At 38.3% G+C, this 14,782-nt stretch overlaps 1 protein-coding gene across 2 annotated transcripts; it reads right to left on the bottom strand.

Moving 5' to 3' along the window:
* Positions 1–1,251: 1,251 nt before the first annotated feature.
* Positions 1,252–12,788, bottom strand: LOC137137502 (up-regulator of cell proliferation-like). Of its 2 annotated transcripts, XM_067523835.1 has the most exons (5): positions 12,393–12,788; positions 11,502–11,563; positions 11,310–11,386; positions 11,012–11,233; positions 1,252–7,816 (listed from the first exon to the last, which is right to left on the bottom strand). In XM_067523835.1, exons 4-5 carry the CDS (start codon positions 11,094–11,096, stop codon positions 3,138–3,140), a joined length of 4,764 nt encoding a protein of 1,587 aa, XP_067379936.1. In that variant the 5' UTR covers positions 11,097–11,233; positions 11,310–11,386; positions 11,502–11,563; positions 12,393–12,788; the 3' UTR covers positions 1,252–3,137. The 2 variants fall into 2 exon arrangements, with proteins under 2 accessions (XP_067379936.1, XP_067379937.1); XM_067523836.1 differs by lacking the exon at positions 11,502–11,563 and having other exon boundaries at positions 12,393–12,501.
* Positions 12,789–14,782: the final 1,994 nt, after the last annotated feature.

The raw sequence follows: 14,782 nt of genomic DNA, 5'->3' as shown, positions 1-14,782 counted from the left end.
TTTAGACCTGCTGCTACACAGATGATATTAATGATTTCAATTCAATCTTTATACTGAGCTACATATTTACTGAACAGACACATGTTTCAGATAAATATTCTTATCTGACTAAGTGTATTAAACACATTTTTTAAATTTTATTTATTTTTTTTTAAACGTATTTCAATCAATTCATTCCACCATCACTTATTTATTTATTTAGTTAGTTTCATTATTCTACACTTACCGCACTACACTGTTTACCTGCTGTTTTTTGCACATTCCAATGCAATTGCACTGTTTACATGCTGCTCTTTTTACACCCTTAGCACACTTGACTGTACTGTACTGTAAAATAGTATACAGTAGGTTTACTGGTCGGCACTGTCTTAGGTTCTGTGTCCTGTCCTGTGTTACTTTTTGTTGTCTGTCTACACTGTCTGTCTATACTGTTTTTCGTCTGCACTGTTTGCACTAGGTTGCACTCGATGCACATTACATAGCTTGTGTTATTTTGTAGCACCTTGGTTCTTGGAGGAACGTTATCTCGTTTCTACTGTGTACTACTGTGTATAGTCTTCCTATGCACTTAAATCTCTTAAAAAAAAAAAAAATCCTTTCTGCTCTCTTGCACTTGCATCTCGTGAACTGTGAACTTTTCTGATAGGACTTTGCTTTGATGTTTTCTCCTTGACTTAGATCTTTGCTGCCTTGTACCTCACTTGTAAGTCGCTTTGGATAAAAGTGTCTGCTAAATGACTAAATGTAAATGACAATAAAAGCCACTTGACTTGACTTGCATAGTATTATACCAGCAGTTGGAAGTTGATAGATCAGAGAATGGCTGTGAAAATGGTCATTTAATTTTAATTGGCATTATCGTGCGATTTGAAATTAATTTACGCTGCTCTGCCCAACCGTCCCTCTCCCTGCTTCACTGTGGTCATCTGTCATTAATTCTTATCAAATTACAATTAATAGAAATTCAGCAAAACTGATTTTTTAAATATTTGATTGGTTAGAAGGGTCAGCCTCCCTCAACATCTCTTTTTCTGTGAATTTGACTTCACAGGAGGATTCAACGGTATCTCTTTACAATAAGATTTTGGAGCATATTTATACCAAAAATGTTTTTAAAAGGTAACAAACTGTTTATGAAAACTTTTACTCTGGTTCAGACTGATGGTTGCATTGCTCCTTGTAATGAAATCACAAAGGTGGGGACAATGTTCCATGTTGAATGGAAAGGAAAACAAGACAAGACGCAGGCGATTAGAAGGAAAAATAAAGTTTCTTAACTAAAAATCACATCCAGGACACTGGAGGTGGAGCCAGTTACGGTGGTTGAGGACACCTGGGCCCAGTGTCCTATTCTCTATAAAACCCTGGCCTCCCTTGGAAACAAGTGACTTGCCGGCTGGCCTGCTGTCTGTCGCTCAAGCTTTCCTTGCGTTGTAGTTTTGTTTAATTATGTTACTTTATGTTCACTCATCCATGCAGACGCTCATCACTGATGGAACTGATGATATTTTTAGTTGTCTAGCCTTGATTTTGTTACAATAAACTTCTTATTTTGGCCTTTACATTGCGTACTTCTCTCTTTTGTCACGTCTGTTGAGTCAGGTCATTATTACATTAAAATCACGATATACGTGAACTGAATGGTGCCAGAGACTAACTAAGACTTAGTCTGTAGAATAGTCTGTACTACAGGAAACAGGTTAAGTGAGTAGTATAGTGGGGCAAAGAACGTGATTGGATGATAGAACTGATGAGAAACAGAATGTAGTGTGATGTTCTTTGGCAAGAACAGGGGACATAGTCTTGATGTGAGGAGTGGAAATTGAAATCCATGAAAACTGTTGTACTGTTACTGGGGACAAGTCAGAAGGTAAGCTGACGTCCTGCTGTCCTCAGGGCCGGCGTCGTTCTGGCTCCACACACACACATGCGTTTATCTGCTGGGCTAATAACAATTTTAATAATAAATCCTCAGTGTATTTATTTGTCTGTGATTTCATCTGTGTCACCACAAGTGACTCAGTGTAGCTCTTTGGTTCACACAGTTCGCGCTGAATTTCACTTTATCCTTATTTCAGTACATTTGAAAACTGAAGACATTTAAGTAAACTGAGATGAACACATGAACATCACTGAGGTTATTTAAAGGTTGAGGATCAGAGGACTGGTGCATAGAAAGACTCATGTAACATCCAAAATGTGAACATATACAAAAGCAGTGACATAAACACAGTCACATTAAATAGAGGGTTGGGCTCAATGCAAAGTTGGACTATTTGCCTGCTTTCACACCAAAGAACTGAATACATTTATAGAATGAATACAGCTATTATACTTTCATTTAGGCCACTTTAAACACATTTATAGCCACATTGTGGATTTTGTTTCTTTAATCAGTGAGTTAACAGTAAATACTTTACGGTATACATGCTGACAATACCACATATAGAATTTTTTTTACGTGTAAATATTTGGCATTAGATAGTTTACAGAAATAAAAGTCTTTCTAAATTCAGGATAAAAAAAAAAAAGGTTCATGACAATGTTATCATCTATAATGTTAACATTGTTTAGACTTAATTATCACCATGCTTCGGTGAAATAAACAGAATCTAAATTCTAGCTTAGCAACAACACGTATTAGACTCAATTATGAGTTATGAGAAAAACATTGTTCTATCATGTATATTTTACATGTTGATATAGACTGAATAATAATGTAACACATAAAAAATTTGATTTTTGAAAGCAACCATTTTAAATCCAAAAAAAAAAATCTTATATCATGCTTTTTAGCATTTGTGCCTTTTTGACAATATCAAATGCAACTTGTGTAATCACCAAGAAAATAATACTAATTATCTGACACTTGCTACTAAACACAAAAAAAAAAACAGATTTTATATTTCTGACTACAAAAAAAATCTACTAAAATATACCTGCTCTATAATGAAAATATCAATCCTAAATATCGACATAAAAATGTATCTTATACATTGGTTACTTGTATATTAACTGTGATTTCCCTTTAAGCTGTAGTGGTTAAATGTCTGTGTGAAGGGAGAATATCTTAAATCAGGTGATTCTGAATCAATGTAGAGGGTTTGTACAACTGTGATTCTGGATCATACAGTTTCTCACTTGATGTTAAATGACTCACTGAGACTCTTTGCTGCCTGTGTCTCTGTGATCTTGTCCCAAACTTCAGGGATATCAGCAGGTTCTGCTCCATATTCTTCTGCAAAGTCCTTGTTGAACTTTGCCATCACATATTTCCAGTAGTCTGATGCCTCAAGACTCCGATCTGGAGGAATTTTCCAGTCTGGGAAAATTTCTTTGTACTTCTTGTATGGGTGCCATTCATATTTTGTAGCACTGCAACGGAAACGTGTGTCACTGATCACAGAGGAAGAACATATGTCAGTAACGAGTTGTCTTGACTTATGCCACCTGTATCTACCCAGACCCTGTGGTCGATGTAGTGAAGCCCAGTGCTCAGTGTGAGCTGCTCCTCCTGCTTCACAGGGTGATTTACAGAATGGACACTGTTTACCACATCCAATCAGTTTGGTGAAAAGCTCATTTTGAGGCTTCACACGAAGTTGTTTTAGTTTCAATTCAATGTTTGATTTTTTAAACTCCTCTCTAAGAGTTTGTCCCATGTCCTTCACAGACACTGTGAGCCAGTGAGCAAACTGTTCCTGATCAGCCTTGTTCAGGGTCATGAAAGCAACAAGAGCATCCTGGGAAATAACCAGTTTATCATCAAGTTTTCTGCAGATATCTTCAACAAATGTCTTCAGGTTATCACTGTTTTTTAATTTGGCCTCATTGATAGCATCAGTTATGCTGTTGATACATGACTGAATATGCTGATCCTGAAAGTCTGACATCTTAGAACCATCTGAGAAGTGACTCAATATTTGGTCAAGTATTTGTTTCTTTACATAATCCTCATATGAAGAAATGTAGCTCAAATAGTTTTCAAATGTATCATTTTCAAGCAGATCCTGTAGAAGTGAATACTGGAACCACATTCTTGTGCTGAACTGCTGCAGTGTCAGCATTTCTCCAATGATGTCAGGACCCAGTGAACAGTTGATAAAGTCTTCAACTGCAGGCTTCAAGCATTGGTTGGTGAATTCTTCTGCCTTTTTCTGGCACTGGTCTCGTTCATGAAACACATCTTTGAAATCAGCACGAAACTTCTCCTTGTTCTGACTCAAACATGTGTAAGGATCATTCACTTGTAGGAAATCTTCATGCATTTGCTGAAAGTTTCTTGCTGCAAATCCACAGATGTGCAGTTTTAGAGAAACTTCAAACTTAATGTCTGTACCAAGATCCTGATTGTTTTCTAGCCTCTCATCAATCATAAGCACGGTCTCCTGGATGTAGGTGTCATGGTAGTTGGTTTTTCTTTCCATTTTTTCAGTTACAAACTGTTTACAAGCATCTAAGATGCTGTCAGCCAATTTTTGCACCATCATTGTGTGATCTTGAAGGTTAAAAAACTTGCTGATTTTGTGTTTAGCTTGGTTGTAGAATCCTTCAGCTGTATATTTGAAAGGCTTTAGTCCACAAGCTTTCAGACTCTTTTTACTCAGCAATTCACATGCATGACTCCCCTTATGTGAAAGGTTCTGTCTCAGGTAGTGGGACACACAGGTGAAGACATCTGTGGGCTTCAGTTTAGAAACAGACAGTTTCCTCACTGTTTCATTCCACATCTTATCAAATTCTTTGTCCAGCTCTTCCTCTGTCATCTGGACTTTTTTCTTTCGACATTCATCAATCAGTGCACACACTGCTTTTACCATTTCTTTTGTGTGATTCTCCTTGATTTGTTCAACTTCTCTCATTCCCTGTTTGATCTCTGCTGCTGCTGTGAGCTGATTAAACACAGAGTTCTCCATTTCTCGTCGAATGCTCTTTGCACTGTTTGAGAATTCCTCTCTGTATCCTTCAACCAGATACACATGACCTTCTGTTTGCTTGAAATAATCTGTCAGATTTTTGAGAAGCTTTGTCTCCCATTCAGCCAGCAATGTGGAAGCTTCAGTTTTTAAACATGTCAGAAGTTCTCCAATGTCAGATTTGATAGATTTTGCAGCAACTGTACCAAAATTTGAAATTCTTGTTTCAGCACGTGTAACCCAGGTGTACATGTCTTTTTTGAATTCCCATTCCCATTTGTTGAATTCTGTGCAGAGTCTCATGTATGCATCAGCCACTAGACTGTTTCTGAAGCTGAAGATGAAGTTTTCATGCTTCACTGCATTCCACAGACTTTTCATCCACTCTGTAAACTCCATGACATTATTAGCAGATGACTCACAATTTCCCAGTAGTTGAATGATGTTTTTCTTGAGCTCATATACAGCTTCACTGTAGCCTGCATTGACTGGTGCCATTGGTGGGTTTCCATTCCAGAGTCCAGGAATGTACCAGTTCCCAGTGTCTGGGTTGTACTCCATCACATCAGTGAAGCTCTTGTAATCCTCTTTCTTTTCCATCTTGGCTGCTGCCTGAGTCATCTCATTTAGCTGTTGCAGGAGCAGTTTCCTGTCTCTTAAGTTCTTCTCATGGGCCGAAACATCAGACACATTCTGGTGAACAAACTGACATTTATGCTTTTTGCCGACCTCTTTCATCCTGAGAAAAGCGTGAACAACTATCTGCAGGATGTCCTTCATTTCTGTTGAATTCTCCATTGCAATGTTGATAATGGTGATATCACTCAAACCCACTACAAGTGTTGCAAGTTCATTGTCGTGCTCATGACTATCATCCAGCTGTGCAAGCTCTGGTGACTTTAAGCCCTCAGTGTCAATGATCACCACGAAGTCACAGTTCAGTACTTTTTTAATGTCGTCATTGATTTTGAGGAGCAACATGAAGGCACCTCGAGTGCATCGACCACTGCTGACTGCAAACTGCACTCCAAACATGGTGTTGAGGAGAGTGGACTTTCCTGTGCTCTGAACTCCAAGAACTGTGACTACCAGTATCTTGTTCTTAGGAAACACCAGCTCATTGAGCTGAGAGAGGACGTCACTCACCCATCTGAGAGGTATGTTGGAGGCATCTCCGTCTACCAGCTCAAGGGGAAATCCATCAAGCATCAATCCTGCACAGAGTTTGGGCAGATGCTGCAGCTGTTGACGTGATTGATTTGTTTCTGGAAGGGAAAGTGAAGCTTCGTAGATTTGACCCATTTCACGGAAGAAGTGTTCAGTCCCCAGTGAGCTGTTGGAGAGTTGTCTGTCAATGTCTTTAATCTCCTCTTTGTTCTCAGAATTGTTGCACTTCTTCTTGTACTGCTCCCTGAGGCCAGACAGTTTTTCTCGAGACAGGTTATCGAGGTTCATTCGCATCCATTTGAGGAAGTAACACCTCTCTATTCCTGGACTTGATATTGCATTTATGAAGCACATCATTGCATCTGACATGTCGTAAGAGTTCTGTTTGTCCCGGAGTTTTTCTTTCTGTGTTTTAAGATCACACTTGTATTTTTCAATATTTTGAGAGCCAACTTTCCGAAGCCGAAATTCTTCTTTTTCCAGGTTTGTCAGTTCCTTCCATATTTGACCTTGCAGAGGAAGCTCAGCTTCTTTGTATTTAAGGATGTCTTGAATTTTTACAGTGATGTCATCTGCATTTACCTTGGCAGTCTGACACTCAGTAGACTTTTCATCAACTAAGATTCCCAGTTCATGAGCAATGTCAGCCATCTGCTCTATTCGCATCTTCATCCTTGTGTTCTCAACCACATCACTGACTGTTTCCTTCAATTTTTTGACAAAATCTGCATTGTTTTTATCCTTTGTCTTAATAATGATGTTTTTCTTATTCAAGCTCAAGTTAGTTGCTACCTTTTTAAGGACATCACAATTAATCTGTTTGCTTTCACCGTTACCTACTAGGAAGATTTGTGCCTTGTGGTGCTGGTTTTTAAGCAGTTTGAACTCAGATTCCAACTTGTCAAAAAACACAAAAACTGCTGCAGATGTCTCACACAAAAATGAGTATTGTGTCTCAAATGAAGCAATGTCTCCACGAAGATTAGCTACAGCTACTGGTTCACTGAAAACATCCATGTTTTTGTTTCCACAAGGAAGGTACCAAGTAATTTCAGTCAGTCCATTGGATATTCTTCTTGGACTGTCTCCACATTCCATGTTACGGTGAACAAATGTGTCATGGTACTGCTGAGAATTACTCAGTAGCTTGTTGAGGATCTCTGACTTGGACAAAGAGCACTCACCCAGCCTCACAAAAGAGATCATTGGAAGTTCAGACAGAACTATTCTTTCCTCCATAAAGCCCTTGGACTCTGAGAGGGACTGAGGTCTGTACTTTTTAACAATGTCTCTCATGGCCCAGAGCATGAGTGTGCACTGTGGTGTGTCACAATTAGGAAGCAGCAGAGGGACAGAAAACTGACACATGGACATTTTGAGTGACATTTCCTGTTGTACAAACCCATCAGAACACAGGAACAGAGCAGTGATTAGGTCGAGGGGGTTTATGTCACCTGAGTTTGAAGAGTCAAACAGATCATCCAAATCTAACTCTGTGATCTCTGATGTAACATCACAGTTTGATTCACATACTGATGTCCATTTCACATTTCTAGCTGTCACATTAACCATCATCAGTTTCTTTAGAAAAAACCATGGAAGATCTGAATTACACCTGGCAGGTTCATCGGTGATGATCTTCTCATCAATCTGAAGTATTGAGCTCAGTGACAGCTTCTCTGTGTAGTTCTGCTTCAGCCCCAGATCCTCCAAAAAACTCTCCATATGTGTCTCTGTAGATATAAAAATGCTTGTTATTTTTAAGCAATTGCTTATTTTAATAATCTTACAACATTATATGCGACTAAATTAACTGATAGCCCACCAGTAACAGCTGATTCCTCCCGACGATACCGATAAGGACCTATATACAGTGGTAAAGTAGCAAAGGAGAAACACGAGCTGACCAGAACTAGGTAAGAGAGCTCTATATAACTCACTAATGTGTTGGGTAGGTGGCAAGACATCAGCATAGTCGCACCATAGAACTGCCTACAAGAGAATAGTACTGGGTACTACAAGAGAAGTAAGCACCTGTCCTGGGCAAACTCTACCAACTGAACCAACTCACCTCATGTGACGAAATGGCAGTGTAGTATAATACCAAGTATAAAGACAGTTTTAATCAATTGAATAAATAGTGGGAATTGGGGTTTTATTAAAAAGGAATCAGCGGTTGGACAACTAAACTGGAAACAGAAGAGGAGAGCACAAGTCTTTGTCCAAAAGAAATGAGTTGTTCCAAGCTGACTGGAAGGCAGTAGCAGGTCTCCCTTTCTGTCTCAGAAGTGTTGCTGCAGCAGAAAAAACTGCGTTAGCATCACATGATGGGTTTAGCTATTCTGGCAGAACTGGCAGAATAGCTAAACACATCATGTGATGCTAAGTCAGGTTGGTTTGCAGTTGTAACAAAACGTAATTTCTAGTGATAAACTACCTTCTAACTTGTCTGCACAAGCTGGTGAGCTGACAGCTCTTACTGAAGCTGGTAAATTGGCCAAAGAAAAAACTCGTGTTTGGCATTGTTAACGACTATAGTTGTCTCTGGAGACAAAGGGTTTTTATGACATCAGCTGGAAATCCAACTGCACCTTCTTCTTTTTACAGATCATCAGATGTTATCCTGTTGTCCACAGAAATATCTGTTGTTAAATGTGACTCTAACATTAACTATAACTATAGATGTAATTTCTGGAAATTCAGCAGTAGATGCTGCTGCAGAAGCATCAACGACAACAAGATAAATGTTTCACCTCACTCAACTTTCTCTCCCACAGGAACTGAAGCTACAGCCTGACCTGTCAAACATCCTGTCCCTAGGAAGTATGTGACTGAAAAACTTTGTGAAAGAAACTGGGTGCAACACTTCAAAAAGTGACATGGCTGGGCCCAGATTTAAACCTTGTTTACCCAATTCTTATTTCCATTTGTATGCAAAGCGAGCTCATGGCGTTTATCACACTTCCAAAGCAAGTTTGTATGATACTCACTGGTACACTAGGATTTGTTATTTTCAGCATATGCAGCTGAGTACTGCAAGAGACATAATCTGTCGAGCACATAATGGCTCTGGTGCCATTAAAATGCCATTGCAAGGACACCCACCACTTCATTGGTCTTAATAACATTGGATGATTGACTTCATTGAACTGTCACTATGCCACAACAGATATTTCTTGACCGTGTTTTACATGGTTAGCAAGTGGGTAGAGGTTTTTCTTTCTTCCAAACAGGATAAACAGGTAAAAGACCCTAAAAAGAGACACAACCATTATGTTGGAGGTGACTGTATATTTACAATATACAAGGATTTCCCCATAAAATATGTTGCCTTAATAGGAACATATCTCTCTAAAATCCCAATATACACCCCTGCGTAAGTGGAAGAGAAAGTACTGTCCACTTATATTATGTCCCTTTGCGGTTTCAACACAAACAGAAACTCACTGATCTACTCATATTCAATGATCTAATTACCGCAGAGATAGAATTGTTACTCTAATATAGTCTCAAAGCATAATTATTGTGAGAGAATTTAGGATTCACAGAAACAGGGACAAGCAGTGAGGCAGAGGAAGCAGATTATTTGTGGATTATTTATTGCAACATTTGACTGAATTACTTGATAATTCATGTTTGTACCATGTGATATGGTTTTCAAACTATCATTACCCAATTTTTTCAAAAGTATGTTTGTAGATCAGGGAATCTTTAGGCCTAATTTTGGAGTAAAATATTTATATTGAGACAGTGACATTTTGGAGTTAGGGTCCAGCCTGAACTATGGCTCTGATGACTTTCCCAATACTCAACATTTATGACTGTGTAAATTCTTGTAACTCGTACTCTTTCAGTTACTGTTCCCTCTATCATGTACACTTAGTAATTCACTCAACAGTGAGAAGTTAATCGATATTTCGGACACTTACTAACGGTTCTCATATTGCGTCATCATTTAAAGCTGTTTGAGCCCCACAACAGTAATTTGCTCATCTCTAAATTTGGAACATTGCATTGTGGGATTGTTAGCAAAAAGTGTACATGCCATGTACACTATGGTACATTTATTGATGTATTGTGGGATACTTTAAGTTTACTATATAGTGCATAGATTTATACACAACATTTGGACACTACTATAGAAATGGTGATCACGCTGTACAGTGCAATATATAGTGAGTGAGGGGTTATTTCTGACAAAGCCCTAAACTACTTGTAAATCATATGTACGATATTGCATAGTCAAAGTACCATAACCATTTACACTATCTGTGTAAATTATCTGTACTTAAACAGTAGAGAATTCTTCTACTACCTTGATACTTCATTCACCCATTAATTCACCCATTCACCCTCATAATCACTCACACACCGATGGAGGATGTAGCTGGCGGGAGCTGGTGGGACTGGTAGTGTGGAGTTTGCATACTATCCCTGTAAACCTACATGGTAGCTGTAACCCAGGTACTTAGAAATACTTATTTATAATATTATTTATAATATTAATAAATAACAGAAAAGGAAAATGATAATGAGCAACTGCTTTATATAACAGCTGGGTAAGTTAAACTCTAAGCACTAAATGTAGAAGCTTTTGAAAAAACAGGCTTTTATGATGGTTTTCAGTTGTTTGGTTGACATAATATTATGGTGCAGTCAGGCTGATTTCCCATCTTCCCAAGTCCTGAGATGATCACATCAAGAAAATAATTTACTTGAAATCTGCTTTATGAAATTTAAAGGACTAAATAACATAATTATTAAGGGAACTATTTGTTTGTGTGTTTGATGCATGTGTCTGTGTTCATCCATTCTCTTCCTATTTAACATTATGGATTTGTAAGGTTTCACAAAGTCAATGGATGTTGTTTCTGGGGAAATAGTTTTAATTTATGATTTTCTTTACTTCTTAGAATATTTTTACTTACTTGTGTTTGCAGACGTGTTCATATTTTCACTCTTTGTTTCTTCGGAATTCTGAAGAGAATTTTGAACATCTGGCCTCAGGTCCATTGTCTGATGCACAATTTCTCCTTCTCTGCAACAAGTCACAATGTAGTTCCCCACTTCACCAGCAGGGGTTTGCAAGTGTGTAGGAACTGACTCACTCTTGATATTATAGACTGTTTTCTTCACATGAGGGCAAAGAGCTGTGGAAAAAACAATAGAAAAAATGTAAATGATAATAATAATTTTACATACAGCTACTTAGACTGAAAAACTAACCTCCATTATTGGCATCCGAGTGGTGACAGTCAGCCTTGCAATCAGATCATTGTGTTAATGGAGGATCCTCAGAACCCCTTGATAAATGAGGACAATACACATTTGCAGATGTGTTAAATCAACCCATCATCTCACACAGTAGCTTATCACAGTGTTTCATATATTTTGTGAATTTATAAGCCTGCTGTTTACCTCCATCTGACTACACTCTCAGTGATCCTTTACTGCCTCCAAATTATTCAAGCAGTTTGTAACTGAAAAGAACGAAAGAAAGAGTCTATAAGGCTCCATGTACCAAGTGTAATACATAAGAGCACAGTTCTAGCTGCTTGACTGCAGTTTGAACAAATACCACAAAGCCCTAACACAAAGAAATTCATCCATTCATTATATTCTTAGACTGTGGGTGGAGACCAGGGTACCAGGGGGAAACCTACGCCAGCACGGGGAGAACATGTAGACTCCACACAGGAAGCTGTGAGGCGGCAGCACTAACCACTGCACCACCGCCAACACAAAAACAATCATTTACATTTAGTCACTTGGCAGAGAGTTTTATCCTCAACGACTTACAAATGAGGTACAAGGCAAAAATCTAAATCAAGGAGAAAACTTTAAAGTTCTATGAGAAGTGTTACCATTTCATCAGATGTAAGAAAGAATAGAAAGGAATTAAAAAAATAAATTTTTATTTAGGTCATAGGAAGTTCCGGGTATCTGAACCATGAGCATTCACAATAATGTGCACTATTTATTTTGTTATGTTTCCCCTCCTTTCCCCCCCTCCTCATCTGTTTGTGTGTGTGTGTGTTTGTCCTTTGTCCACCCTGGGAAAAAATGACGGTCAAGAGCCAAGACAAAAAACTTTTATATTTGCCTGCTTCAGCACGTGGCAGGCTTAGCTTTAGGTTGCAAGATGTCAAGTTCCTAATATTTCACAGTACGAAATGCCCTGCAGCATCAGATTATACAGGCAGTTCGTAAGAAGGAAGCAATGTTGTTTGTTCTGCTTTTCAGGTAATTTCCATCAAGCACAAACCGGGGCAATCACTGACAAAAAAAAAGAGGAAGAGAACAACTCACCATTGATGAAGAGGTTTCTTTTACTTTTTCACCATCTGTGCTGAAGTATTTGTCCTGTTACCGGAGACAGAAACCGGAGGCAGCTCTATCCATACACCAGTGCTGCCCCCTCAGTGCAGCCCTTTTTATACTCTGCTTAGTGAAACACTTTCACTTTTGGTTTAATGATCACATGATTTCTTTAAAATTGCAGTGTATATTTTCTCATAAATGCAGATGAAGCCCCTCAGTACAACCCTTGTTCTTTTGCTTAACTAAAAGCATTAACTTCTGCTTTAAGAATTACCTGGTCTCTTGGAAAAGAAAACTGCAGTTTACAGTAAATTGCAGAATAAATCACCGAAGTCACGAGAATCAAGAAAATCATGTATTCTCCATAAAATTGATAAACTTTAGTGTTAATTTTAGAAATGTAATTTTCACCTCAACATTTTGACTAATTTCTTTAACTTGGTCATTTTCTCATATACACAAACATGTTATGAGGTAAATTATGTATTTAAAAAGATAATGAGACATAAATCACTTATATATCACAGTTTGTTTAGTAACACCAAACATACTTTTAAGCAAATCTGTCTTAAGCTACAACAACTTTAAAGTCTTGTGTAATAAATATGAATATTAATGTCACATTTACTACAACAACTCTTTTCTGCCTGTTTAATGTTATCACTGCTGTCTGTGTAACAATCTTGGATTGAATTATTGATCTACATCCAGTCTATACACCAGTCAGCAACAACATAAATACCAAAACCAACGAAACATTATTTCCATCTAGTGGTTTAAATTTTTAGGCCAATACTTGCACTTTTATCGAACATTACATTTGTATAGTTCCAACATTTCTCTTTCACATTCTGCTGTGTATGGAGCTGTGTAGCTGCAGACTGCTCAAAGTGAACATGCTGACCCTTGTCCTCCATTACATTTTTAAGAAATGATAATTGCTGATTGTGTATTTGGATGGCAATAAAGACTAGATGACAGAAAGTGGGAGTAATGTAAGATTTTAAATATCAACTGCCATAAACTTTAAAGAAGATCAATAGAAGAAGAAGAGGAGCAGCAGCAGCAGTACTGGCTTAAACAGGGAGGAAGGCACCAGGGTAAGATGGAATATGCCTTAGTATCCTGAAATATCGAAGTAAGAAATGAGAGGAGAAATTACTGATATACTAATATTATTTACTGTGCATCCAGAAAGTATTCACAGTGCTTAACGTTTTCCACATTTTGTATTACAGCCTTATTCCAAAATTGATAAAACGTTTCATCAAAATTCTACAAACAATTCCCCATTATGATAATGTGAAAGAATTTTGTTTGAAGTGTTTGCAAAAATCACATGTACATGAGTATCATGGCCTTTGCCATGACATTCAAAATTGAGCTCTGTTGCATCCTGTGTCTACTGATCATCCTTCAGATGTTTCTACAACTTGATTGGAGTCCACCTGTGGGAAATTCAGGTGATTGGACATGATTATATAAGGTCCCACAGTTAACAGTGCATGTCAGAGCACAAACCAAGACATGAAGTCCAAGTCTGTTGACCTCCGAGACAGGATTGTATCGAGATATAGATCTGGGGAAGGGTACAGAAACATTTCTGCAACACTGAAGGTCCCAATGAGCACAGTGGCCTCTATCATCTGTAAATGCAGGTCGGCCAAACTGAGTAAGAGAGAAGGGCCTTAGTCAGGGAGATGACCAAGAACCCGATGGTCACTCTGAAAGAGCTCCAGCATTTCATTGTGGAGAGAGGAATAACTTCCAGAAGAACAACCATTTCTGCAGCACTCCACCAATCAGGCCTGTATGGTAGGATGGGCAGACAGAAACCACTCCTCAGTAAAAGGCACATGACAGCCTGACTGAAGGACTCTCAGACCATGAGAAACAAAATTCTCTTGTCTGATGAAACAAAGTCAAGTCAAGTCAAGTGGTTTTTATTGTCATTTCTACTATACACAGTGGTACACAGTACACAGTAGAAACGAGATAACGTTCCTCCAAGAACCAAGGTGCTACAAAACAACACAAGCTATATAAAGTGCATCGAGTGCAACCTAGTGCAAACAGTGCAGATGAAAAACAGTATAGACAGACAGTGTAGACAGACAACACAAAGTAACACAGGACAGGACACAGAACCTAAGACAGTGCCGACCAGTAAACCTACTGTATACTATTTTAGCTTCTTTACTAATTACACTTGGGGTGTCTAAGACCAGATATTGTCATTTTTGCCATGACAATTTGGCACTTCGAAGTGTCACAGGAGGAGCCAGAGTGAACAGTGGCTTGCATGCACCCTGGAAAAGAAAACAAACTCCAGTCTCAACCTCCGCTGAAAGAATCAGTGTAGAGATGGAGAACTGAAC

Source organism: Channa argus, chromosome 12, assembly GCF_033026475.1.
Source record: "Channa argus isolate prfri chromosome 12, Channa argus male v1.0, whole genome shotgun sequence".
Lineage (NCBI taxonomy): Eukaryota > Metazoa > Chordata > Actinopteri > Anabantiformes > Channidae > Channa > Channa argus.
The sequence above is the reverse complement of the archived record's forward strand: the minus strand, read 5'-3'. Positions and strand labels throughout refer to the sequence as shown.